The sequence below is a fragment of the Ctenopharyngodon idella genome, chromosome 15, assembly GCF_019924925.1.
Source record: "Ctenopharyngodon idella isolate HZGC_01 chromosome 15, HZGC01, whole genome shotgun sequence".
Lineage (NCBI taxonomy): Eukaryota > Metazoa > Chordata > Actinopteri > Cypriniformes > Xenocyprididae > Ctenopharyngodon > Ctenopharyngodon idella.
The window spans coordinates 18,523,398-18,551,396 of record NC_067234.1 but is presented as its reverse complement, the minus strand read 5'-3'; the positions used below and the strand labels follow the sequence as shown (position 1 = coordinate 18,551,396).

General features: G+C 40.4%; 2 protein-coding genes across 15 annotated transcripts in view; both read right to left on the bottom strand.

Annotated features, from left to right (window-relative positions):
* Positions 1 to 1,847: 1,847 nt before the first annotated feature.
* Positions 1,848 to 4,888, bottom strand: LOC127495020 (dehydrogenase/reductase SDR family member 11-like). The gene is made up of 7 exons (XM_051861394.1): positions 4,651 to 4,888; positions 3,091 to 3,300; positions 2,911 to 3,005; positions 2,699 to 2,828; positions 2,512 to 2,604; positions 2,364 to 2,429; positions 1,848 to 2,134 (listed from the first exon to the last, which is right to left on the bottom strand). The coding sequence occupies exons 1-7, from the start codon at positions 4,780 to 4,782 to the stop codon at positions 2,093 to 2,095; spliced, it is 768 nt and encodes a 255-aa protein (XP_051717354.1). The 5' UTR covers positions 4,783 to 4,888; the 3' UTR covers positions 1,848 to 2,092.
* A 501-nt stretch (positions 4,889 to 5,389) lies between these two features.
* Positions 5,390 to 27,999, bottom strand: part of dhrs11b.1 (dehydrogenase/reductase 11b, tandem duplicate 1) — a 33,641-nt gene continuing 11,031 nt past the window's right edge. The window contains exons 1-8 of one of the 14 annotated variants that reach the window (XM_051861386.1): positions 24,319 to 24,620; positions 23,399 to 23,608; positions 21,644 to 21,738; positions 21,411 to 21,540; positions 21,225 to 21,317; positions 21,071 to 21,136; positions 8,069 to 8,157; positions 5,390 to 5,712 (exon numbers count right to left, since the gene is read on the bottom strand). In XM_051861386.1, the coding sequence (XP_051717346.1) occupies positions 8,116 to 8,157; positions 21,071 to 21,136; positions 21,225 to 21,317; positions 21,411 to 21,540; positions 21,644 to 21,738; positions 23,399 to 23,608; positions 24,319 to 24,450 (768 nt within the window). In that variant the 5' untranslated portion in view covers positions 24,451 to 24,620 and the 3' untranslated portion in view covers positions 5,390 to 5,712; positions 8,069 to 8,115. Of the gene's footprint in view, positions 5,713 to 6,244; positions 8,158 to 8,387; positions 8,454 to 8,535; positions 8,629 to 8,722; positions 8,853 to 8,934; positions 9,030 to 9,114; positions 9,325 to 10,666; positions 10,855 to 11,348; positions 11,670 to 11,845; positions 11,912 to 11,999; positions 12,093 to 12,185; positions 12,316 to 12,397; positions 12,493 to 12,577; positions 12,788 to 14,169; positions 14,377 to 14,850; positions 15,173 to 21,070; positions 21,137 to 21,224; positions 21,318 to 21,410; positions 21,541 to 21,643; positions 21,739 to 23,398; positions 23,609 to 24,318; positions 24,621 to 24,919; positions 27,105 to 27,262; positions 27,329 to 27,400; positions 27,494 to 27,589; positions 27,720 to 27,813; positions 27,909 to 27,999 lie in introns of those variants that run through there. The other 13 variants (XM_051861381.1, XM_051861383.1, XM_051861380.1 and 10 more) reach the window with 13 other exon arrangements.

Below are 27,999 nucleotides of genomic sequence, written 5' to 3'. Positions count from 1 at the left end.
GCACTGTGTGCAGGTGCCAAGTCCTGTTGGAAAATGAAATCTGCATCTCCATAAAGTTGGTCAGCAGCAGGAAGCATGAAGTGCTCTAAAACTTACGGCTGCGTTGACCTTGGACCTCAGAAAACACAGTGGACCAACACCAGCAGATGACATGGCACCCCAAACCATCACTGACTGTAGAAACTTTACACTGGACCTCAAGCAACGTGGATTGTGTGCCTCTCCTCTCTTCCTCCAGACTCTGGGACCCTGATTTCCAAAGGAAATGCAAAATTTACTTTCATCAGAGAACATAACTTTGGACCACTCAGCAGCAGTCCAGTCCTTTTTGTCTTTAGCCCAGGCGAGACGCTTCTGACGCTGTCTGTTGTTCAAGAGTGGCTTGACACAAGGAATGCGATAGCTGAAACCCATGTCTTGCATACGTCTGTGCACAGTGGTTCTTGAAGCACTGACTCCAGTTGCAGTCCACTCTTTGTGAATCTCCCCCACATTTTTGAATGGGTTTTGTTTCACAATCCTCTCCAGGGTGCGGTTATCCTTATTGCTTGTACACTTTTTTCTACCACATCTTTTCCTTCCCTTCGCCTCTCTATTAATGCGCTTGGACACAGAGCTCTGTGAACAAACAGCCTCTTTTGCAATGACCTTTTGTGTCTTGCCCTCCTTGTGCAAGGTGTCAATGGTCGTCTTTTGGACAACTGTCAAGTCAGCAGTCTTCCCCATGATTGTGTAGCCTACAGAACTAGACTGAGAGACCATTTAAAGGCCTTTGCAGGTGTTTTGAGTTAATTAGCTGATTAGAGTGTGGCACCAGGTGTCTTAAATATTTAACCTTTTCACAATATTCTAATTTTCTGAGATACTGAATTTGCAATTTTCCTTAGTTGTCAGTTATAATCATCAAAATTAAAAGAAATAAACATTTGAAATATATCAGTCTGTGTGTAATGAATGAATATAATATACAAGTTTCACTTTTTGAATGGAATTAGTGAAATAAATCAACTTTTTGATGATATTCTAATTATATGACCAGCACCTGTAGATGGTGTTACCGTTTCAATGCATTATACGACTGACAGACTGCAACGGTTGGAGTTAAAAATCATCATTTGTGTTCTACTGAAGAAACAAAGTCACCTACATCTTGGATGCCCTGGGGGTAAGCAGATAAATATCAAATTTTCATTTTTGGGTGAACTATCCCTTTAAGGAATCAAAATACAATTCATTTTAAAGAGGAAATTAGGTCTAGTCATGGATATAATAGCACTGTCAATTCAAAAATATAATGTTGTTCCAACTCGTATGATTTCCTTTACCTATAAAACATGTTTGAAAAATATATTTGCTGTTCTTTGCCATATAATGAATAAGGACTTGAGATGTCATCTAAAAAAAAAAAAAAAACACCATAAATGTATCATAAAATACTGCACTTATAGTTGCACTTATAGACTTAAAGTCTTCAGAAGTGAATGCAAATATTTTGAAGATTTTTATCATTAATTCTTACAGAATTTGTTCACTTGTAAACATTTTTCACTATGTAAAGCTAACTAAATATTACTGATTCCGCAGGAGAGGTTTTTTTTCTTTTTTTTTTTCAAAAATGTATTAAGATGTTGTGTGTTAATGTATCAGGTTACAAGTGTTTATGGTTTTGTGTTACTAAAGTCAACACATTACTCAGTCTGATTTAAGCCAATGATGCAATGTGACCCTGCAATGCTAAGCTGTAATTTCAGAGCTGAAGTAATGTTTGTGGAGAAGTATCAGCACTGGTTCTTTGCCTCTAAATGTTCATCAATATGTCAAGCAAAATAAACGACACTGATTCTGCATTTTGCAAGCCTGATAATTGTTTTAATGTTTAATTAAAACAGAACCAAGAGTATTTAGTTTCTAAAAAACCTGATTTTAGTCTTTTTAGTAACATTTGCAAGAATAGTAAATGTACTATTATTAGTAAATAAAATAGTAAATTAAACAGTAATTATACAAAATTTCACTTCAAGGTGAGGCAGAGCAGTGTTCTGTACTTGATTATTGTCACGAGGTGTCAGAGACGCTTGATCCTGTTTATCTGTTACATCATCTGCTCAACGGGCGTTATCTCAATGTCACCAATCTACACAAAGAGAAAGAAAACACTATTATATATAAAAAAAATCAGCCATAAGATTCTATCTAAGAAATTTCCCACTGCTGCTCAAATCGATTCTGTATCGGCATAAAGAACAAAGATTTAAGTCTTCTCAGCTTTGTCACATGAGGCTCATTTCAACAAAACATCCCATTCATCTCATAATCAGAAAACTGACAGCAAACATTAACTGCACAATATGGATGATTCTTACTTGAACATAAGGAGGAGCACTGAGGACATACACCACTGCGTTTGCTATGTCAGCTGCTTGCAGGCACTGTGAATATGATATTTAAATATTTAAATGTGTAAATGATGACCTACAACATGTGTAGAAATGAATGAAAACTTGTCTATACCTTATAACTTTTGTACGTAGCCTCAGCCTTTACTTGGTTTTCACTATAGAAACGGTAGGCAAATTCTGTCTCCACTAAACCAGGAGATATACCCTGTTAAAGAAAGAGCGATCTTAGTGCCAACAAGTCTTTGGACATGTAATAATCATATTACATATATAAAGTGTTGATCTGAAGCAGCTCTTACTGTGGCACGTATGTGTGTTTTGGCCTCGCGTAACTCTTGTCGCAGACCTTCAGTGAGAGCAGTCACGGCATATTTGCTGGCAGTGTAGAAGTGTGCATCAGCGTTGTTGATGACCCGGTGCCCACAAATACTAAAACACATATTTTAAGATACTGAATACTTTGGTGCCTCCTGAATATGCATACAAAAGGTGCAATAAAATTCTACTGTACCTGTTAATATTAATGATGTGGCCATCATCAACTTTTCTTTCTTTCATGGACTGGTAAGCCTCACGGGTACACACTGACAGGCCAATGACATTCACCTGGAAAAATTTAACATTTTGAGAGGACTAACATCACACATTCTTCATGTTAGCATCAGGAATATTTGCCTATTGAGTTACTTACATCCATCATAGTCTTCCAGCCACTGGTTTTACCACTCAATAGAGGCTCTGGCAGAGCCAAACCAGCATTATTAATGCACACGTCAATGCCCTGGTGTTGAACTTTGATCCAGGAGAACATGGATAACACTTCGTCCTCCACAGTCAGATCACATTTATACGGGAACAGAGTGCCGCTGAATCCACTACTGACACATTCTGCTGCCAAATTCTGTGAAAGGAAAAAGTTCTTTGAGATTCATATTTCACGAAGGTTTTAAAGCTCAAAACTATTATTAATGCTGTTATATCAAACTATTTTGACAGAATCCAATATACACTGCATTGTTCTTATTGAATAACCTTTGTCCACAGCTTTCAGTATTTACATTTAATTCTTTTAGCAGACATATTTATCCGAACCACTTGCAAATGAGGTCTGAGATGGCATTTTTTTGGCACAAAATGAAAATTGCGATCATCTTTTCTTTCCTATTGTGTGACATAGCCTACATCTGAGTGAAATGGCTTCTTCAACAAGAAAAAAATGTAGGGCAGGACTTAAATTTTGTCCATTGGGAATTGATTGGATGACAGCAATTTGCTATTGCTGTGATCTCATGTGAGTGATAGGTTGTCACAACTTCGCGCTAGTAAACACGTCATCAGCAGTGTTGGGGAAAGTCATTTTTAAAAGTAATGCATTAAAATATTGCGTTACTCCCATTGCGTTAGTTACTTTTTATGAAAAGTAATGTGTTACATTACTTTGCGTTATTTTTTCTCACCCGGGCTGGGCTTGCTTGTTTGTTTGTTAATAACAACAAAAAAAGTTATATTTTTGGCAAATGTTAAGGCCCTTTCACACCAAAAGTGAATTGAATGAGCCTCAGGCTGAAGGAAATGGATATTTACACCTGTACAGTAGAGCAAACCAAACCTTTTTGCGGGTGCAAAAGTGACATTGATTCAATGCAGTTAACGTTGACACATTAACATTGATTCAACGTTATTTCGATCATTGATGCTACCTGGGTAGTTACTTGAAAAAGTGATCTGATTACGTAACTCAAATTACTTGTAATTCGTTACCCCCAAAACTGGTTAGCAGAGAAGAGATGTTGTTGCAAGTGGAAGGGGAAGTTATTTGATTAAAGAATACAAGGGCACATTAATTTAAAATACTGCAATATTCCATATAAAAAAACAAAAACTGCCCAGTTTGATTTCATGGTGACTTTTAGTCAGTGCAGTGGGCACTTGAAAAGAGACACAACTTTAAAAATGTCCCCATTTTGTGTTCCAAGAAAACAAACGTACAGATTTTAAATTATATGATGAAAGTGAGTAGCCTGAATGCTGACAGAAATCAAATTCATATAAATTACCAAGCCTATTTGATAACTGAACACTCTGCAGAGTATCTCAAACTTTTTTTTGCCTGCTCGTGTATCGTGCGAGGCGTTATTTTAACATATAACGTTAGTCTATAACTTTCGATTTCCACACGATGCCGTTTTTTTTCGTCAGCAATCAGCACCATATGCAAACTTTAATTCCTCAGATAGCTGTATATAATTACCTCAATTTGCTTCACATTTCTGGCACATCCGACCACCTTCATGCCATGCTGCACAAGAGACTTCGCGATTGCAGCTCCGATTCCCACTGAAGCACCAGTGACAAGCGCAACCCTGCCTTTCCAGCGATCCATGTTACAAGTTCACAAAACTCTCACAAGAGCTGCTGCGAGTTTGCAGATCTTAACTGCAATCCCTTATGTAAACGAACACTCCCTGAGAATCTAGCCAATAGCAATGAACTTCCGATTCTACTATTATTTCGCATAGAGTAGGCTTATACAAACGACCCCACGATATTTGCAATAGCAACACTTTTGTCTTATTCTTTAGCAATTGCCACAACAAAAGAAAAAAGTAATAACAAATCAAGATCCATAAGTCAAAGTGAGCAACACACTGTTCAGATGTTCAAATGTGCTGCTGTTGTCTTGCAGTTAATTATGGCTATTGTAAGTGACAACCAGAAGAAAATATTCATGAAGTACGACAGCAAAATTCATTTTGCGGCAAACAACACCTCTGCGTCCAAAACCACAAATGTCACTTGCGTTGGAAATGACCCTAAAAGCGTCCCGTCCAGTGGGTTGTACTTTACCTTTGCTCTCGTTTATACTTAGGAACTTATACTTAAGAACTCTTTAATAAAAACGTGGAAATGCGTAGGTTCCAATACATAAGATAAAACCACGTTTGTGAGGTAAAAATAATCATAAAAAATAGACTTTATTCTCCTTGCAGTTCTCTATTGAATATTGGCATTTTTATTACAAGAAAACCAGAAAGAGCTATTAGAAAAGCACCTCAAGTATTTATCAAAATCATGTCAGTTACAATAAAAACAAACATCATGATGACACAGAAAAGTGTTTTGTGTTTTTACAAAATGCACTTCAAAATGTAGTGATTTGACAATAATTTACATAATAGTATCCTATTATATTAGACACGTCTGTGATCTTTGATCTTGGCACCTGATCATGTTTATCTTCTCAGTTTGTCATCTGCTCCATGGGTCTCATCTGAATATATGATATTGTTCAAACTCGTATGATTTCCTTTACCTATAAAACATGTTTGAAAAATATATTTGCTGTTCTTTGCCATATAATGAATAAGGACTTGAGATGTCATCTCCAAAATAAAATAAAAATAAAAATCACCATAAATGTATCATAAAATACTGCACTTATAGTTGCACTTATAGACTTAAAGTCTTCAGAAGTGAATGCAAATGTTTTGAAGATTTTTTATCATTAATTCTTACAGAATTTGTTCACTTGTAAACATTTTTCACTATGTAAAGCTAACTAAATATTACTGATTCCGCAGGATAGTTTTTTTTTTTTTCTTTTTTTTTTTTCAAAAATGTATTGAGATGTTGTGTGTTAATGTATCAGGTTACAAGTGTTTATGGTTTTGTGTTACTAAAGTCAATACATTACTCTGATTTAAGCCAATGATGCAATGTGACCCTGCAATGCTAAGCTGTAATTTCAGAGCTGAAGTAATGTGTGTGGAGAAGTATCAGCACTGGTTCTTTGCCTCTAAATGTTCATCAATATGTCAAGCAAAATAAACGACACTGATTCTGCATTTTGCAAGCCTGATAATTGTTTTAATGTTTAATTAAAACAGAACCAAGAGTATTTAGTTTGTAAAAACCCTGATTTTAGTCTTTTTAGTAACATTTGCAAGAATAGTAAATGTACTATTATTACACAGCAAAATACCCAGAGTTAAATCAACTCTACTGAGAGTACATTTGGTCCCTCTCTAAATAGTGTTAAAATAACACTGAAGCAGAGTTAAAGTTAATGAAATAATTAAGCAATTAATTAAGTGATGATTGAGCAATAATGATAAACACCTGCTGTTAACAAGCAGAATCACTGAAGAAAAGAGAAACACAAGAACTACAACTGACTTCAGTCACAGCCTTAGATAAAAACTGAAGAAACTGAAGATAAAATCGTTAAATCTCTGTAGATCTGATTAAACAACTCCACAAACAGCATCACCAGCTTCACATATTACTAACCAGATTGACTTTATTTTCTCATATCTACAAAATTGAGAATTAACAGAGGTTTATTGGTCAAGAAAAGAAAAGAAAAGAAAAGAAAAGAAAAGAAAAGAAAAAAGACACCACCATCAAGGAGCTCAGCATTTGCTTAAGTTGGGCTCTTGACCTTTGAATTTCTGTGTTAGATTTTTCTTTCCAAAAATGCATATGTTGTTGGGAAACAGTGAAGTCAGTGCTTTACAGTGAGCAGATATTTGCTGTTTTTATATGATGTAGTCATTGTGAGATTGCCTGATTGCATCCGAAGCAACTGATCATATGTTTTGTCATTTGTACATTTTGAAGAGAAAGTGCTGCAGTAAACGGCTATATTGAGTAATTTTAAAACCATGCAGTGCATAAAAAAAAATTTAACTACAGCATCACTTAGACACACAGAGACATCAAGAATCAGCATATGAATCTCAACAATGGTGATAAAAAAAAACATGCTTCATGCTGCAATGCATGCTGGGTATCATCATAGGACAAAACTCCCATCATGCACTGCAGTATGAATAATTATTGTCACCACTGTTGAGGATTGTATGCTATGTTTTCATGTATAAGCCTGAGCAGTAATAGCTGTTCATTTTTACCACAGAAGCATTATGGTGGCATTTGTTTAATGGATTTTTTTGTTGTTGTTGCATTGTTGTAATAGCTGTCAAGAAACCAAAGAGAAGGAGACCTCTTTGTGATACTAATTCAAAATGCTCTCAAGCAGCAAATTCAAGCTGATCTGCTCCTTCAGTCTTTGGATTCAGCAATGTACAAGTGTTTGATATGAAACACTATTGCAATTGCTCAAACACAATCTATTTTAAAAACATAAAAGGGTCAAGAGCCCAATTAAAACAAACCCTGACCACTACGATGGTGGCATAGATTTTTAACCAATAAAACAGCAACATCTAAACCTCTGTTAATTCTCAATAAGAACTTCTTTAGACTTGTGACAGAAATAAAGTCAATCTGGTTAGTAATAAGTGAATCAGATCTTTTAATCAGATCTAGTGAGATTTAATGACTTTTATCTTCAGTTGATTTCAATTAAATGGTTTTGGCTTAACTCAGTTGTAGTTCTTGTGTTTCTCTTTTCTTCAGTGATTCTGTTTGTTAACAGCAGGTGTTCATCATTAATGTTTAATCATCACTTAATTAATAGCTTAATTATCTCATTAACTTAAACTCTGCTTCAGTGTTATTTTAACACTATTCAGAGAGGGACCAAATGTACTCTGAGCAGAGTTAATTTAACTCTGGGGATTTTACTGTGTAGTAAATAAAATAGTAAATTAAACAATAATTATACAAAATTTCACTTCAAGGTGAGGCAGAGCAGTGTTCTGTACTTGATTATTGTCACGAGGTGTCAGAGACGCTTGATCCTGTTTATCTGTTACATCATCTGCTCAACGGGCGTTATCTCAATGTCACCAATCTACACAAAGAGAAAGAAAACACTATTATATATAAAAAAAAATCAGCCATAAGATTTTATCTAGGAAATTTCCCACTGCTGCTCAAATCGATTCTGTATCGGCATAAAGAACAAAGATTTAAGTCTTCTCAGCTTTGTTACATGAGGCTCATTTCAACAAAACATCCCATTCATCTCATAATCAGAAAACTGACAGCAAACATTAACTGCACAATATGGATGATTCTTACTTGAACATGAGGAGGAGCACTGAGGACATACACCACTGCGTTTGCTATGTCAGCTGCTTGCAGGCACTGTGAATATGATATTTAAATATTTAAATGTGTAAATGATGACCTACAACACGTGTAGAAATGAATGAGAACTTGTCTATACCTTATAACTTTTGTACATAGCCTCAGCCTTTTCTTGGTTTTCACTATAGAGACGGTAGGCAAATTCTGTCTCCACTAAACCAGGAGATATACCCTGTTAAAGAAAGAGCGATCTTAGTGCCAACAAGTCTTTGGACATGTAATAATCATATTACATAAATAAAGCGTTGATCTGAAGCAGGTCTTACTGTGGCACGTATGTGTGTTTTGGCCTCGCGTAACTCTTGTCGCAGACCTTCAGTGAGAGCAGTCACGGCATATTTGCTGGCAGTGTATAAGTGTGCATCAGCGCTGTTGATGACCCGGTGCCCACAAATACTAAAACACATATTTTAAGATACTGAATACTTTGGTGCCTCCTGAATATGCATACAAAAGGTGCAATAAAATTCTACTGTACCTGTTAATATTAATGATGTGGCCATCATCAACTTTTCTGTCTTTCATGGACTGGTAAGCCTCACGGGTACACACTGACAGGCCAATGACATTCACCTGGAAAAATTTAACATTTTGAGAGGACTAACATCACACATTCTTCATGTTGGCATCAGGAATATTTGCCTATTGAGTTACTTACATCCATCATAGTCTTCCAGCCACTGGTTTTACCACTCAATAGAGGCTCTGGCAGAGCCAAACCAGCATTATTAATGCACACGTCAATGCCCTGATGTTGAACTTTGATCCAGGAGAACATGGATAACACTTCGTCCTCCACAGTCAGATCACATTTATACGGGAACAGAGTGCCGCTGAATCCACTACTGACACATTCTGCTGCCAATTTCTGTGAAAGGAAAAAGTTCTTTGAAATTCATATTTCATGAAGGTTTTAAAGCTCAAAACTATTATTAATGCTGTTATATCAAACTATTTTGACAAAATCCAATATACATTGCATTGTTCTTATTGAATAACCTTTGTCCACAGCTTTCAGTATTTACATTTAATTCTTTTAGCAGACATATTTATCCGAACCACTTGCAAATGAGGTCTGAGATGGCATTTTTTTGGCACAAAACAAAGATTGCGATCATCTTTTCTTTCCTATTGTGTGACATAGCCTACATCTGAGTGAAATGGCTTCTTCAACAAGAAAAAAATGTAGGGCAGGACTTAAATTTTGTTCATTGGGAATTGATTGGATGACAGCAATTTGCTATTGCTGTGATCTCATGTGAGTGATAGGTTGTCACAACTTCGCGCTAGTAAACACGTCATCAGCAGTGTTGGGGAAAGTCATTTTTAAAAGTAATGCATTAAAATATTGTGTTACTCCCATTGCGTTAGTTACATTTTCTCACCTGGGCTGGGCTTGCTTGTTTGTTTTTTAATAACAACAAAGGAAGGAAATGCATTTTTACACCTGTACAGTAGAGGGCGCAGCTCAAACAAACCTTTCAGCTCTGCTGCCATTCTGGATTAAAGAAGAATAGGATACAGGAGAAGGAAGTTCAACGCTCTTTTTTCTAAATCTAATCTAAAGTCATTTTTGCTTATTTGTATGGTTGAATTCAATAATTGAAGGTCAGCAGCAAAGACATTGGTTAATAAAGTGAGATTAAATACATAAAGTATATTTGTGTGATTTAATATACTTAATTATTACAAAAAATAAAAATAACGAATTATTTAGTGATGGCCGATTTCAAAACACTGCTTCAGGAAGCTTCGGAGCTCCAGAGTCACGTGATTTCAGCAGTTTGGCGGTTTGACACGCGATCCGAATCATGATTCGACACGCTGATTCATTACGCTCCGAATCTTCCTGAAGCAGTGTTTTGAAATCGGCCATCACTAAATAAGTCGTTATTTATTTATTTATTTATTTTGGCGCACCAAAAATATTCTCTTCGCTCTATAATATTAATATTGAACCACTGTACTCACATGAACTGATTTAAATATGTTTTTAGTACCTTTATGGATCTTGAGAGAGGAAATGTCATTGCTCCCTATGTAGGCCTCACGGAGCCATCGGATTTAAACAAAAATATCTTAATTTGTGTTCCGAAGATCAACGAAGGTCTTACGGGTGTAAAACGGCACGAGGGTGAGTCATTAATGACAGAATTTTCATTTTTGGGTGAACTAACCCTTTAATTCCTCAGATAGCTGTGTATAATTACCTCAATTTGCTTCACATTTCTGGCACATCCGACCACCTTCATGCCATGCTGCACAAGAGACTTCGCGATTGCAGCTCCGATTCCCACTGAAGCACCAGTGACAAGCGCAACCCTGCCTTTCCAGCGATCCATGTTACAAGTTCACAAAACTCTCACAAGAGCTGCTGCGAGTTTGCAGATCTTAACTGCAATCCCTTATGTAAACGAACACTCCCTGAGAATCTAGCCAATAGCAATGAACGTCCGATTCCACTATTATTTCGCATAGAGTAGGCTTATACAAACGACCCCACGATATTTGCAATAGCAACACTTTTGTCTTATTCTTTAGCAATTGCCACAACAAAAGAAAAAAGTAATAATAGTAATAATAAATGCAGTGAATTATGGCTATTGTAAATGACACCCAGAAGAAAATATTCATGAAGTACGACAGCAAAATTTATTTTGCGGCAAACAACACCTCTGCGTCCAAAACCACAACTGTCACTTGCGTTTGAAATGACCCAAAGCGTCCCGTCCAGTAAGTTTTACTTTACCTTTGCTCTCGTTTATACTCAGGAACTTATACTTAAGAACTCTTTAATAAAAACGTGGAAATGCGTAGGTTCCAATACATAAGATAAAACCACGTTTGTGAGGTAAAAATAATCATAAAAAATAGACTTTATTCTCCTTGCAGTTCTCTATTGAATATTGGCATTTTTATTACAAGAAAACCAGAAAGAGCTATTAGAAAAGCACCTCAAGTATTTATCAAAATCATGTCAGTTACAATAAAAACAAACATCATGATGACACAGAAAAGTGTTTTGTGTTTTACAAAATGCACTTAAAAATGTAGTGATTTGACAATAATTTACATCATAGTATCCTATTATATTGGACACGTCTGTGATCTTTGATCATCTGTGAACTTTGATCCTTGATTTTGGCACTTGATCATGTTTATCTTCTCAGTTTATGTCAACTGCTCCACTGGTCTCATCTGAATGTCACCAATCTACAGAAAGCAAAGAAAAAACTACATTACTATTAAATTATTATATCATCAAGTTTATTCCTTACAAATATGTGGATATACTACAACAAAGTGTGAACTAATATTGCTGAAAGACAGCAAACATTAATGCTAATGTTGCAGCACAATAGTTTTCTCCAGTGATGGATGATTCTTACTTGAACATGAGGAGGAGCACTGAGTACATACACCACTGCATTTGCTATGTCATCTGCTTGCAGGCACTATAAATATGATATTTAAATATTATAAAGGTAAAGAATGACCTACAAAATGCTCAAGAATCAGACAAGAATCAGGATTTGTCTATACCTTCATACTTTTGTAGGTAGCAGCAGCCTTTTCTGGGTTTTGACTAAAAAGCCGGTAGGTTAACTCCGTCTCCACTAAACCAGGACTTATGGACTGTTAAAGAAAGAGCAATAGTAATGCCAACACATCTTTGAACATTGGAAATGCAATAATCATTTTCATAAATAAAGTTCATCCTGCTCTTACTGTGGCTCGTATGTGTGTTTTGGCCTCGCGTAACTCTTGTCGCAGACCTTCAGTGAGAGCAGTCACGGCATATTTGCTGGCAGTGTAGAAGTGTGCATCAGCGTTGTTGATGACCCGGTGCCCACAAATACTAAAACACATATTTTAAGATACTGAATACTTTGGTGCCTCCTGAATATGCATACAAAAGGTGAAATAAAATTCTACTGTACCTGTTAATATTAATGATGTGGCCATCATCAACTTTTCTTTCTTTCATGGACTGGTAAGCCTCACGGGTACACACTGACAGGCCAATGACATTCACCTGGAAAAATGTAACATTTTGAGAGGACTAACATCACACATTCTTCATGTTGGCATCAGGAATATTTGCCTATTGAGTTACTTACATCCATCATAGTCTTCCAGCCACTGGTTTTACCACTCAATAGAGGCTCTAGGAGAGCCAAACCAGCATTATTAATGCACACGTCAATGCCCTGATGTTGAACTTTGATCCAGGAGAACATGGATAACACTTCGTCCTCCACAGTCAGATCACATTTATACGGGAACAGAGTGCCGCTGAATCCACTACTGACACATTCTGCTGCCAAATTCTGTGAAAGGAAAAAGTTCTTTGAAATTCATATTTCATGAAGGTTTTAAAGCTCAAAACTATTATTAATGCTGTTATATCAAACTATTTTGACAAAATCTAATATACATTGCATTGTTCTTATTGAATAACCTTTGTCCACAGCTTTCAGTATTTACAATTAATTCTTTTAGCAGACATATTTATCCGAACCACTTGCAAATGAGGTCTGAGATGGCATTTTTTTGGCACAAAACAAAGATTGCGATCATCTTTTCTTTCCTATTGTGTGACATAGCCTACATCTGAGTGAAATGGCTTCTTTAACAAGAAAAAAATGTAGGGCAGGACTTAAATTTTGTCCATTGGGAATTGATTGGATGACAGCAATTTGCTATTGCTGTGATCTCATGTGAGTGACAGGTTGTCACAACTTCGCGCTAGTAAACACGTCATCAGCAGTGTTGGGGAAAGTCATTTTTAAAAGTAATGCATTAAAATATTGCGTTACTCCCATTGCGTTAGTTACATTTTCTCACCTGGGCTGGGCTTGCTTGTTTGTTTTTTAATAACAACAAAGGAAGGAAATGCATTTTTACACCTGTACAGTAGAGGGCGCAGCTCAAACAAACCTTTCAGCTCTGCTGCCATTCTGGATTAAAGAAGAATAGGATACAGGAGAAGGAAGTTCAACGCTCTTTTTTCTAAATCTAATCTAAAGTCATTTTTGCTTATTTGTATGGTTGAATTCAATAATTGAAGGTCAGCAGCAAAGACATTGGTTAATAAAGTGAGATTAAATACATAAAGTATATTTGTGTGATTTAATATACTTAATTATTACAAAAAAAATAAATAAAATAAAAATAAGAATTATTTAGTGATGGCCGATTTCAAAACACTGCTTCAGGAAGCTTCGGAGCATAATGAATCAGCGTGTCGAATCCGCAGTTCGGAGCTCCAGAGTCACATGATTTCAGCAGTTTGGCGGTTTGACACGCGATCCGAATCATGATTCGACACGCTGATTCATTACGCTCCGAATCTTCCTGAAGCAGTGTTTTGAAATCGGCCATCACTAAATAAGTCGTTTTTTTTTTTTTTTTTGGCGCACCAAAAATATTCTCTTCGCTCTATAATATTAATATTGAACCACTGTACTCACATGAACTGATTTAAATATGTTTTTAGTACCTTTATGGATCTTGAGAGAGGAAATGTCATTGCTCCCTATGTAGGCCTCACGGAGCCATCGGATTTAAACAAAAATATCTTAATTTGTGTTCCGAAGATCAACGAAGGTCTTACGGGTGTGGAACAGCACGAGGGTGAGTCATTAATGACAGAATTTTCATTTTTGGGTGAACTAACCCTTTAATTCCTCAGATAGCTGTGTATAATTACCTCAATTTGCTTCACATTTCTGGCACATCCGACCACCTTCATGCCATGCTGCACAAGAGACTTCGCGATTGCAGCTCCGATTCCCACTGAAGCACCAGTGACAAGCGCAACCCTGCCTTTCCAGCGATCCATGTTACAAGTTCACAAAACTCTCACAAGAGCTGCTGCGAGTTTGCAGATCTTAACTGCAATCCCTTATGTAAACGAACACTCCCTGAGAATCTAGCCAACAGCAATGAACGTCCGATTCCACTATTATTTCGCATAGAGTAGGCTTATACAAACGACCCCACGATATTTGCAATAGCAACACTTTTGTCTTATTCTTTAGCAATTGCCACAACAAAAGAAAAAAGTAATAATAGTAATAATAAATGCAGTGAATTATGGCTATTGTAAATGACACCCAGAAGAAAATATTCATGAAGTACGACAGCAAAATTCATTTTGCGGCAAACAACACCTCTGCGTCCAAAACCACAACTGTCACTTGCGTTTGAAATGACCCAAAGCGTCCCGTCCAGTGAGTTTTACTTTACCTTTGCTCTCGTTTATACTTAGGAACTTATACTTAAGAACTCTTTAATAAAAACGTGGAAATGCGTAGGTTCCAATACATAAGATAAAACCACGTTTGTGAGGTAAAATAATCATAAAAAATAGACTTTATTCTCCTTGCAGTTCTCTATTGAATATTGGCATTTTTATTACAAGAAAACCAGAAAGAGCTATTAGAAAAGCACCTCAAGTATTTATCAAAATCATGTCAGTTACAATAAAAACAAACATCATGATGACACAGAAAAGTGTTTTGTGTTTTTACAAAATGCACTTAAAAATGTAGTGATTTGACAATAATTTACATCATAGTATCCTATTATATTGGACACGTCTGTGATCTTTGATCATCTGTGAACGTTGATCCTTGATTTTGGCACTTGATCATGTTTATCTTCTCAGTTTATGTCAACTGCTCCACTGGTCTCATCTGAATGTCACCAATCTACAGAAAGCAAAGAAAAAACGTACTCGGTTACTAACGTAACCTCGGTTCCCTGAGATACGGAACGAGTACTGCGTATGGGGAAAGGTCTCCTTTTTCCCCGTTACTGAAGCCTTTTTCAATAACGCAGTGTAACTGCATCGTCATTGGTTCACTCATGGAAAGTTGTTGAACCAATGACGGCGCGGCATAGCTGCGCGGCCTATGGTGACAAAGCGCGCGAAGAAGCCCGCCAAAAGAGGCGGGGCTTACGGCTATATAAGCAGGCATTTCGCCATAGGATTTCAGGTCATACGACTGAAGCGACGACACTGAAGCCGCAGCCTCGTGGCACGGCATGTAACGCAGTACTCGTTCCGTATCTCAGGGAACCGAGGTTACGTTAGTAACCGAGTACGTTCCCTTTCGATACTTCACTCGTACTGCGTATGGGGAACGAATTCAACCGCGCCGTGCCACGGCAAGGAACGACTGAACTTGTCTTGGACACCGTGAGGGGACCAGTGGACAAGTGAGAGGGCCGGAGCCGTCGAACCCATGTGTTACACTTGCAAGAGGGGAGCTAACTCCCGGGGTGGCATGAGGCGGAGCTCGATAGAGGCCGCCGTATCATACCGAGAGGACCCGAGCTTGTAAGGTCGGGATATCCAAGTTATAAAATCTGACAAAAGTGGACGGTGAGGACCAGCCGGCCGCCTCACAGATGTCTTTAATAGGAACTCCACTGGACCATGCCCAAGAGGAAGCCATTCCTCTAGTGGAGTGGGCTCTAACTCCTATGGGGCAGTTGAGGCCCATAGAGGAGTAGCAAAGAGCAATAGCGTCGACTATCCAACGCGAAAGATGTTGCTTTCAGACCGAAGACCCTTTTGTGCGGCCGCCAAAGCAGATAAAGAGCTGATCGGATTGCCGGAAAGGCTGTGATCGCTCAACATAGGTCCTCAATGCCCTGAAAGGGCAGAGTAATTCCAGCTCTCGCTCGTCCGACGACGGAGGAAGCGATGAGAGGGAAATGACCTGTGCTCTGAATGGAGTCGAGAGCACCTTAGGAACGTAGCCATGCCTAGGTTTCAGAACGACTTTGGAGTCGTTGGGCCCGAACTCAAGGCATGCAGGGCTCACAGAGGGGGCCTGCAAGTCGCCGACTCGTTTGACCGATGCTAGTGCAAGGAGCAGAGCGGTTTTGAGTGTCAGGGGCCTGAGGTCAGCTGAACGCAGTGGCTCAAAGGGGGGCCCTTTGAGAGCTCTGAGGACCAAAGAGAGGTCCCAGGTGGGAACAGTGAGAGGACGAGGTGGATTCAATCGCCTAGAACCTCTCAAGAAACGCACCACAAGGCTGTTTCGTCCCACTGACTGGCCAGCGATAGGAGCGTGAAACGCTGCGATGGCTGCTACGTAAACCTTGAGCGTTGAAGGGGTGCGACCCATATCTAAACGCTCCTGGAGGAATGACAGTATCGGTGATACGTCACACTCCACAGGGTCTATGCTGCGTGCAGAGCACCAGTCAACAAAGACCGACCATTTCTGGGCGTAGAGGCGTCTCGTGGACGGGGCTCTCGCCTAAGAGATGGTATCTAGCACGTCCCCTGGGAGGTTTGGAGGCTCCCATCGAGGGACCAGAGGTGCAGAGCCCAGAGTTCTGGCTGGGGATGCCAGATCGTCCTGTTCGCCTGAGAAAGGAGGTCCTGTCTCAGGGGGATCGGCCACGGGGCTTCCGTGGAAAGCCTGAACAGCTCTGAGGACCAGATTTGGCTCCTCCAGAGTGGGGCCACTAGGAGGACTCTGTGCTTGTCTTCCCTGACTCGTCTGATAACCTGAGGGATCAGAGCGATCGGGGGAAAAGCGTAAAGGAGGGTGCAGGGCCAGTCGTGGGCCAGAGCATCTTCCTCCTTCGAGAAATAAATTGGGCAGTGAGAGTTGTCTTCTGAGGCGAAGAGGTCTATCTCTGCCCTCCCGAAGAACTTCCAGATCGTGAGAACCGTCTGGGGGTGGAGCATCCACTCGTCTGAGGGGACGTTGCTCTGAGATAGCATATCTGCTCCCAAGTTTGTTCTCCCGGGTATGTGAGTCGCTTTGAGCGACTGTAACCTCGGAAATGCCCACTCCAGAAGACGTTTCGCCAGTGCGCATAAGCGGCTGGACGAAAGGCCGCCCTGGTGATTTATATACGACACCACTGTCATGCTGTCCGACTGGACTAGGACGTGGCGTCCCGTCAGGTATGCCTGAAACGCCTGAAGGGCTCGGAACACTGCCAACATCTCGAGGCAGTTGATATGCAGATGGCTTTCTTCGCGAGACCACGAGCCGAAGGCCGGTCTGCCCTCGCAAAGAGCGCCCCAACCCATGTTGGACGCATCTGTCGAGAGTACTGTCCTTCTGGACACCGCCTGTAGGGGTACTCCAAGACTGAACCATACAGGGTTCGTCCAGGGTTTCAGAGCTGTCAAACAGGCCTGATTGACCCTGAGACGCAGGCGGCCGTGCCGCCAGGCGTGAGGAGGGACCCGAAATTTCAACCAGTATTGCAGAGGCCGCATCCGGAGAAGGCCGAGCTGCAGAACCGGGAAGGCGGAAGCCATCAGCCCTAGCATCCTCTGGAAGAACTTCAGAGGGAGGTAGGCTCTGTTTCTGACTGAAGCCGCGAGCTGCTGAATGGCCAGGGCGCTCTGGCGAGACTACCGCCGTCATACGGACTGAGTGGAAAACTGCACCCAGGAACGTGATGTGTTGGCTGGGAAGCAGCGAGCTCTTGGCAAAGTTGATCCTAGGCACTCCAAGTGGCTGAGGAGCACGGATCTGTGGAGTTCTAGCTCGGCTCTCGACTGGGCCAGAATGAGCCAGTCGTCGAGATAATTCAGAACACGGATTCCCATCTGTCTCAGTGGGGAAAGTGCCGCGTTCATGCACTTGGTAAAAGTGCGAGGAGCTAGGGACAGCCCGAAGGGAAGGACTGTATATTGGTAAGCCACTCCCTCGAATGCGAATCTCAAGAATCGTCTGTGACGAGGGGCTATCTGGATGTGAAAGTAAGCATCTTTCAGGTCCAGCGAGCAGAACCAGTCCCCGGGGCAAATCTGCGCGAGGATCTGTTCCAGCGTTAACATCTTGAACTTCCGTCTCATGAGGGACAGGTTCAAGACTCTGAGATCTAAGATGGGTCTGAGACCGCCATCTTTCTTGGGAACCAGGAAATAACGACTGTAGAACCCCGATACGCTCTCTGAGGGGGAGACTGTTTCTATAGCTCCTTTCTTCAGTAGAGTCATGACTTCGGCTCGGAGGACATGAGCGTCGTCCGTGTTTACTGAAGTCTGAAGCACCCCGTTGAAGCGCGGGGGCCTTCAGGCAAACTGAAGCGAGTAGCCCCGACTTATGGTTCCCAGGACCCAACTTGACACCCCGGGAATGGCTTGCCAGGCCTCGGCCCGCGTGACAAGGGGTTGTATGGCATCGGATGACGGACCGCCGGTCGAGGGCCCGTACACCGGAAAGAGTGGAAGAGGAAGTTTGCTCCTTTTTTGAGGAGGTAAAAAATTTATAGTGTTCGCCATGAGAACGGCGTTTTGCATGGGCGCAACATTTGTGGGCCCAGTTAGCGCAACACTGAACATATCTCCCACGCCCGGAACTAAACGGGGCGGAGGGGAGACTGAACGAAGGAGCTTTTGGGGTGGTCCAGCCTCGGCGAGACTTAGCCCCATCCTCTTCCTTCCTGGCAGATCAGGAAGACTTAGGAGGCATCGGGTCCAGCGAAATCTTAGGCCGGGGTCCCTGACGTCTCGGGAAGGAGGAGCGCTTTGCAGGGCGTGAGCGCTGGCGCTGTTCCTTGGGAGGTGCTGCCTGAGAGGTGGAGGGGGCAGTCTTGCTCTGCTGAGCCGGCGCAGGCCTGGGGTGGCTGGAAGCAGAAGCAGAACTGGAGCGCTTGGGCAGGAAGTGTCGCATTGCTTGGGACGACTTCTGTGCTGCGGTGAAGCGTTCCGTGAAGCCCTCTACCGCTGGCCCGAAGAGACCGGAGGGAGAGACCGGGGCGTCCAAGAAGGCCGTCTTGTCCAGGTCCTTTATCTCGGTCAGGTTGAGCCACAAATGGCGCTCGAGCACGACCAGGCTGGCCATGGATCGTCCAATGGCCTGGGCTGTGGCCTTTGTGGCACGCAGGGCTAAGTCAGTGGCGCTGCGGAGGTCACGAAAGGCAGGTGCATCAATGCCGGAATCGTCCAGAGAGCGGAGGAGCTTCGCTTGGAACACCTGGAAGATCGCCATGGTGTGCAGCGCTGAGGCAGCCTGGCCTGCGGACGCATAGGCTCTGCCAGCCAGGGCAGAGGTGGTCCTGCAGGGCTTGGATGGAAGGGCCCTCTTCGTCTTCCAGCCCACAGCTGCGGGGGGACAGAGGTGAGCCGCCACTGCTTCATCCAGGGGCGGTAGGTGCTCGTAGCCCTTCTCTTCAGAGCCGTCCACAGTGGTGAGAGCTGAATGGTGCGTAGTGCGTAGGCGGGCAGAATAGGGAGCGCGCCACGACTTCGTCAGCTCGTCGTGCACCTCTGGGAAAAACGGGGCGGAGCGTTGGCAAGGGGCCTGGCGACGGCCCGGCAGGAACCACTCATCAAGCCTGCTCCGCGATGGCTCTTCTGGCGGGGCCCATTCGAGGTCCAGTTCCTCCACTGCCTTAGAGAGGACGCGGAAAAGCTCGGCGTCTATGCCCGGCTTGCAGTCAATGGGCTCCAGCGAGGGTAGGTGGGCGGGGTCCGAGTCACCGGCCCATCCCTCCGTTTCAGAGACATGGAGTCGTCGAGCGGCTCTTCATCCGATCCGCCAAATGAGACGAGGTCGCTCGCATCTGCAGAGGGACGCAGCTCAGGGCGTGAGAACAGGACGGGGGATTGCTCTCTAGTGGGAGAGGGCGAGGCACGCGGGGGCTGAGCCGGCGTGACCACTTTCAGTGAAGAAAGCAATCCGCGAGCGCAGAGAGGCTAGACTCATGCTCTCGCAGTGAGAGCATGAGGTCTCAGTGAGCGCGGCCTCTGCGTGGGACTTGCCCAGGCAGCCGACGCACTCACTGTGCCCGTCGTCATCATGCAGAGGGGCTCTGCATGTGCCATAAGAGTGGCGCGGCATTTGCAGCAACGCCGCCGCCGTGAAAACGGCGTTTGAGGGGCTCTTTTAGAGCGGCGAGGGCCGCTGAAAGCTCTTTTAGAGTGGCGAGAGCCGTGAGAAAAAGCTCTTTTAGAGCGTTGAAAAACCACGGGAAAAAGCTCTAATAGTCACGCCGGATGGCGGCAGGAGACGCGCTGAGAGGCGGCCGGAAGCGGGAAGCGGGCGGCTCGAGAGCGGCGCTCGAGGCGGCAGTCTGCGAGGGCGCCGGCGCTGTCTTCCTCCGGCGAGCTCAGCTCAGTCCGCTGCGGGAGCCTCTTCGACGGCGGCGAGAGCTTCTTTAGAGCGGCGAAGGCTTCAGCTCGGAGATCAGCAAGGAATGCGTTGTCGTCGCTGAAGGAGAGAGAACTGAAATCCTATGGCGAAATGCCTGCTTATATAGCCGTAAGCCCCGCCTCTTTTGGCGGGCTTCTTCGCGCGCTTTGTCGCCATAGGCCGCGCAGCTATGCCGCGCCGTCATTGGTTCAACAACTTTCCATGAGTGAACCAATGACGATGCAGTTACACTGCGTTATTGAAAAAGGCTTCAGTAACGGGGAAAAAGGAGACCTTTCCCCATACGCAGTACGAGTGAAGTATCGAAAGGGAACTACATTACTATTAAATTATTATATCATTAAGTTTATTCCTTACAAATATGTGGATATACTACAACAAAGTGTGAACTAATATTGCTGAAAGACAGCAAACATTAATGCTAATGTTGCAGCACAATAGTTTTCTCCAGTGATGGATGATTCTTACTTGAACATGAGGAGGAGCACTGAGTACATACACCACTGCGTTTGCTATGTCATCTGCTTGCAGGCACTATAAAAATGATATTTAAATATTATAAAGGTAAAGAATGACCTACAAAATGCTCAAGAATCAGACAAGAATCAGGATTTGTCTATACCTTCATACTTTTGTAGGTAGCAGCAGCCTTTTCTGGGTTTTGACTAAAAAGCCGGTAGGTTAACTCCGTCTCCACTAAACCAGGACTTATGGACTGTTAAAGAAAGAGCAATAGTAATGCCAACACATCTTTGAACATTGGAAATGCAATAATCATTTTCATAAATAAAGTTCATCTTGCTCTTACTGTGGCTCGTATGTGTGTTTTGGCCTCGCGTAACTCTTGTCGCAGACCTTCAGTGAGAGCAGTCACGGCATATTTGCTGGCAGTGTAGAAGTGTAGATCAGCATTGTGGAGGACACGATGTCCACACATACTAAAACATGGGAAGATATTTAAAGAAACTGGATGCTTTGGTGCCTGGCACTGGTATAGGAATATAAATGCAGAAAATATATAACTTAAAAACATTATAGTACCCATTAATATTAATGATATGGCCATCATCAATATTTCTTTCCTTCATGGACTGGTAAGCCTCACGCGTGCACACTGACAGGCCAAAGACATTCACCTGGAAAATTTGAACATTTTGAGATGACTAACATCACACATTCTTCATGTTGGCAGTAATAAGTGGGGAGTGGGGTAAGATGAGCCAGTGGGTAAGTTGATCCACCCCCTGTATCTTGACAACCGTATACTTTTATTGTCATGTGTGACCATATATTTTGGAACCACCCATCATTTCTGCCAGACTGTGAAATGGAGAAGCACATGGGAGGAGTGGAAGGCACTCATTTACTTTAAAAACGGTTTTTGTCTTGTCAACTAAATCACCAGAATTCATACTGGTGATTTAGCAATGTATAAAACCATGCAATCATCTAGCTAAATATTAGCCTGAATTGGTAAGCTAGCAAGTTTTTTTCCAAAATGGGGTAAATTTTGCCAGTGTTTTAACTTAACCCACCATAAGGCACTTAAGTTTATTTGATAGGAACAGTGTACAAGTACACCAAATCCTTCTCTGAAATGAACCACAAGGTGCTTATATCTTTCCACCTGTAGACCCTAATGGCCTAGTCTCACATAGCCAGTCCTTCAGACTGACAGCAGATGGTCTGGACTCTATCGCAGCTTACATTGGCCAAGGACTGCCCAAGAAGACGTTTGACTGACATGTAACGCAACCAATCATAGTTCGTTTTGTTCCGCGTCAGGTTTAGGGGCATGAAAATGAAAGTCGATGTCCCTACCGGCGTGCATCTAATAAATGATTAATTCAAGAACGTTGTGCAAGTTTACTGCAACAATGGAGCCGCAAACTTCACATACTTTTGAAAATCCAGCGTTTATTTGATCCTGGTTATCACAGTTGTAAACATGATGGCGTTCTTCTACAAGGGGGTTTGGTGTCACGGCATTTGTTTCCAGGCGGACAGTTAAAGAACGCGACACACACGTCTCCCGGACATCCTGTAGAATTCAACCAACCAGATGAGGACTTTGAAACTCCTGAAGTGTTTCCAGATAAGTGTGCCATGTGCATCAGACGTTCAGCCAACAGTCCGAGGGCATGACGTCTGAGGCTGAGACTACTAATGGCCTAACATGGTCGACATTGCAGAAAAACTACCAGGCCAAGAACGTTTTGACTAAAATGTTTATTAGTTTCAGTGACATTTATTAATTCATTCATATTTAATTTTATTCAACAAACTCTCTGTTTAGTCTGTTTTTGGGAAGGTTACAATTTGGTGTTAAACATATTGTTTCAGAAATGCAATCAATTAAAGATATTGAAATTTCAACTCCATTTGGTTGGTTTTATGTTGTTTAAGTTAGCTTTAAGAAAGGAAATAGGATTAATTGTAAATGGAAATTTGATTAAAATAGTTTTTAAAAGAGGTAAATTATCTTTGCAATTTCACATTGATTCAGATTCGGTTAGATGTCCAGTTTACACCCAGATGGTGCAACTTACTTACTGACTTGGATCAACTATAAGTAAATTGAGCCACAGGAACACTTTTTTTATAAGAAGCCATATTTTTAGAACCCTTTGTCACAGATGTATTCTGATCATTTAAAGTGATATGCAGCATCCTGAAATTGCTTTAGATACTTTCATTGTACTTCTGCCTCATTTTTTCTTATCTTCAGGACTACACAAGTAAAAAATGGCTCATCTTACCCCACCTGCTTATTTGTGTTTCTGCCAAGTTACTTACATCCATCATAGTCCTCCAGCCACTGGTTTTGCCACTCAATAGAGGCTCTGGAAGAGCCAAACCAGCATTATTAATGCACACGTCAATGCCCTGATGTTGAACTTTGATCCAGGAGAACATGGATAACACTTCGTCCTCCACAGACAGATCACATTTATACGGGAACAGAGTGCCGCTGAATCCACTACTGACACATTCTGCTGCCAAATTCTGTGAAAGAAAACTCACTTATTTAAATTTCATGAACACTCTTAAAAATAAAGGTTCCAAAAGGGGGTTTTCAGAGCAATGCCATAGAAGAACCATTTTTGGTTCCCCAAAAGAACCTTTCAGTGAACAGTTCTAAAAAGAACCATTTTTTCTTAGTGTGAAGAACATTCTAAAAAAAACTTTTTTTTTCTTCACTATAACGAATCTTTTATGGAATGGAAAGATTCCATGGATGTTAAAGTTTTTTCATGGAACCATAGATGCCATTAAAGAACTTTTATTTTTAAAAGGGTCAAAGCTCAAAACCATTGGCAGGGGGACAGCAAGCAATAATGGACCAAGCATAAAAAAAATCATAAGGTTAATTATTATACCAAGTTTTAGAACTTCGTCCTTATAAGAAATATGAAATGTTATGTAAAGCATTTTAATTGTTGGCTTAACGATGAATCCGAATCATGTTCTTTTAAACTTGTATGACTTTTTATTGTGTAAATTTTGAATAATGTTCACACTGCTTTTTTCTCCATTAACTAACCAGGGCACTGTCAAACTTTAAAAAGTAAGCAGAAAGTTTATCAATAAGGAATCAGAAATTTTCAGTGTTTGCCTGCTCTTGTTTCGTGCCACACGTTATTCATTCGTATAAAAATTTACTTCATCATACGCAAACCTTTAATCCTCTGCTACAAATGCATAATGTAAATTACCTCAATTTGCTTCACATTTCTGGCACATCCGACCACCTTCATGCCATGCTGCACAAGAGACTTCGCGATTGCAGCTCCGATTCCCACTGAAGCACCAGTGACAATCGCAACCCTGCCTTTCCAGCGATCCATAGCCTATTGTAAGTTCACAAAACTGTTACAGAAGAGCTGCTGACAGTTTGCGGTGATCTTTACTCAATATGCATTCCGTTGTCAATGAATATACTCATTGAGAATCTAGCCAATAGCAATGCAGGACCGATTCTGCTACTGTACCACACCTGATCACTCCTCCCTGTTGAAAAAAAACAGCATATGCTGGTTAGGTATGTTTTGAAGCATGGAAGCTGGTTTGAGCTGGTTTAAGTTGGTCAAGTGCTGGTCCTAAGCTTGTCCTGAGCTGGAGCTAGTTGCTTAGGACCAGCTCATGACCAGCTAAAGACCAGCATAAACCAGCTCAAATCAGCCAAGGACGAGCATAAACCAGCTACCATGCTTCAAAGCAAACCTAACCAGCATATGCTGTTTTTTTCAACAGCAGTTCCTCCGAGATTTTTGCAGTCGCAAGTAAATAATGCGAATTCAAACAATAGGCAACTCGCATTTTTTGCAGTAGTTTATTGCGTCTTCTGCATTTTCCAGTGAAGCAGTAAAATTCAGTTCAGTAAACGTGAATAATTGCTTCTGCAAATTCTGCGTCCCATATTGTGCCTGTGTTCAGTTTTCAGTTTTTTCAAAGAAAAAAAGCAATTTGATAGTTTCATCACAAACACTTGAAGAAAAGCATGACATAAATCCCTCTTTTTTTTTATCTTCAAAACATTTGTTTATTTGTGAATGTTTGTCACTATAATCAATGTAAAGCAAAAAATTACACTCATTCTGCATTTTGCAAGATGGATAACTCAATACTTGTGCACTAAAGTGTACTTTGCATAATTTCTTTTTTCAAAACATTTTTTTTAATAACATAGATTTGATAAATAATTATAAAAAAAAAAAAAAAAAAAATGTAAACTTCATGATCACACAGATCAGTGTTTTGTGTTCTTGTTATTTGCATTTCAAAAGATCTGGAGTGCAGAAACAATTTATAGGGACATTATTGTGATTTTCCCTATTTAATATTTAAAACTATATGGGCCATTATACAGAATTGGTGCAAACTGCTGTCCCACAACCAAAAAACACATTTAAAAAGCATTTAAGTATTCAAATTTTAGATGTTTACTAAGATTATATTATCTTTTGAATCCCACAATAATATTTAAAATATCAGTAAGCTAAATGTATATTAAATTATCATTTATTGGGGTGTGGCTGTCCCTAACCCTAACCTCTAAATTTCAACTTGTGAAAATATTGAAATAATTTTTGCATTTTTTTTCCATTGTTGTTCTTAAAAATATATTTTTGATTTTTTTTTTTTTTTAAGTGAAGCTAAAAAAATCATGAAATTTTACGTTAAAAAATGGCCCGCATTTTCATGTCACTACCGTGCATGTTTTAGTCCATTGGCTGAGACTGATTTAACCACACTTCTACATTTTTGATCAGGAAATATTCCTGTGTCCCTCTCTCTCATAGCCTCTCTTTCATAATAGATACCATCATTTTGAGTTAAATATGTTCAAAAGTCTGAAAATCTGTGTGTAACTTTAAGGAACATCACTACCAAACACCTTTTTTCTGCAATTAAGCACACTTTTTTGGGTGTTATTCCATAAAATTTAGTTTTTATGTGTGTACAACTGTTCAGAACTGTGCTAGGTAACAATGTACCGATTAGCATCTTTGAGCTAGACTCAAAAGTATCTAAAATTGTCACTACCGAAGCAGTCACTACCGAAACGACATTCGTTTTTGGGGTTATTCGATAAAATTTAGTTTTTAATGTGTGTACAACTGTTCAGAACTGTGCTAGGTAACAATGTACCGATTAGCATCTTTGAGCTAGGCTCAAAAGTATCTAAAATTGTCACTACCGAAACAGTCACGACCGAAACACTTCTTCTTTGTTTTGGTAGTGACAAAAGGGAACATATAATCATTTATTTGGGGAAAAATAAACAAAATTTTAGTACAGCTATATGCAAATCATTAGTATTTTTTATATGTTTTAGTAGTGTTTTAGTATGCAAGTTAAAATTCTATAATGTGATGTGGTCCAAAACATGGGATGTTTTATCAAAAATAAAGTATATTGAATTATCAACTAAGATAATAATAATAATAATAATAATAATAATAGTGTTTGGTTCAATGTATGTTCAAACTAATGAATCCTTAACTTTGAAATCAGTATGATAAACTTTATGCCTTTTACAAAGAAAGATTGGATCCAAAATAAAACTAATCGCATAAATTACACTTGAAATATTCTTTCTTTTAAATATTCTATTTACAAGAAAGATGTAAACAAAATCTTAATAGGTCAAAGTAACTTACTGAAATTTATTAAATTATTTATTATTGTGTTTCGGTAGTGACAAATTTGGGAGAGGAAAAATATTCCAAAACTTTCTGAAAATACAATATGAGAATTATCTGCACAATTACTAGAAATGTGTACTTTGGATATTCTACAATTTGCATACATAAAAAAAAAAATTTGTGGAAAAGGACAAAATTTTCTCAAGACCTTTGCAATTCTGGCTTTGAACCAATTCTGTAGAATGGCCCATATATGAGCCTTTAGGATGATTAAGATGTCAGCGATGCCTGATCCTGTTTATCTCCTCAGGTTAAGTCAACTGTTCCACAGGTCTCATCTGAATGTCACCAATCTAGAAATGAGGAAGGAAAAAATAATTACATGAAATCTTCCTAGAAAATACACTGCAGAAAATTCCCACTGCAGCTCAACCTCATTGTATATTTGTATGAACAATCTCAGGAATCATTTACAGCACAATAGTTTTCTCCAGTGATGAATGATGCTTACTTGAACATGAGGAGGAGCACTGAGTACATACACCACTGCGTTTGCTATGTCAGCTGCTTGCAGGCACTGTGAATACCATTTAAATATTTAGAAGTGTAAACAATTTTTGTATAAACAAGAATCAGGATTTGTCTATACCTTTATACTTTTATAGGTAGCTGCAGCCTTTTCTTGGTTTTGACTAAAGAGCCGGTAGGCAAATTCTGTCTCCACTAAACCAGGAGATATACACTGTTAAAGAAAGAGCAATCTTAGTGCCAACAAGTCTTTGAACTTTAGACATACAATAATCATTTTACCTAAATAAAATGTTCACCCTGCTCTTACCGTGGCACGTATGTGGGTTTTGGCCTCGCGTAACTCTTGTCGCAGACCTTCAGTGAGAGCAGTCACGGCATATTTGCTGGCAGTGTAGAAGTGTGTATCAGCGCTGTTGAGGACCCGGTGCCCACTCATGCTAAAACACCAAGATATTTAAGGATGTTTTTTTTGCCTCAGCACAGGTTTGAATTTGAATACATGCAAAAATGTCTAATAAAACATTCTTGTACCTGTTAATATTAATGATGTGGCCATCATCAATATTTCTTTCTTTCATGGACTGGTAGGCCTCACGGGTACACACTGACAGGCCAATGGCATTCACCTGGGAAAAAAAAAAAAAAAAAAAAAAAAAAAAAGTTAAAAAAAAAAAGAATTATTTCATGAAATGGTTTAGTCTGAGAAGTTCAACAACT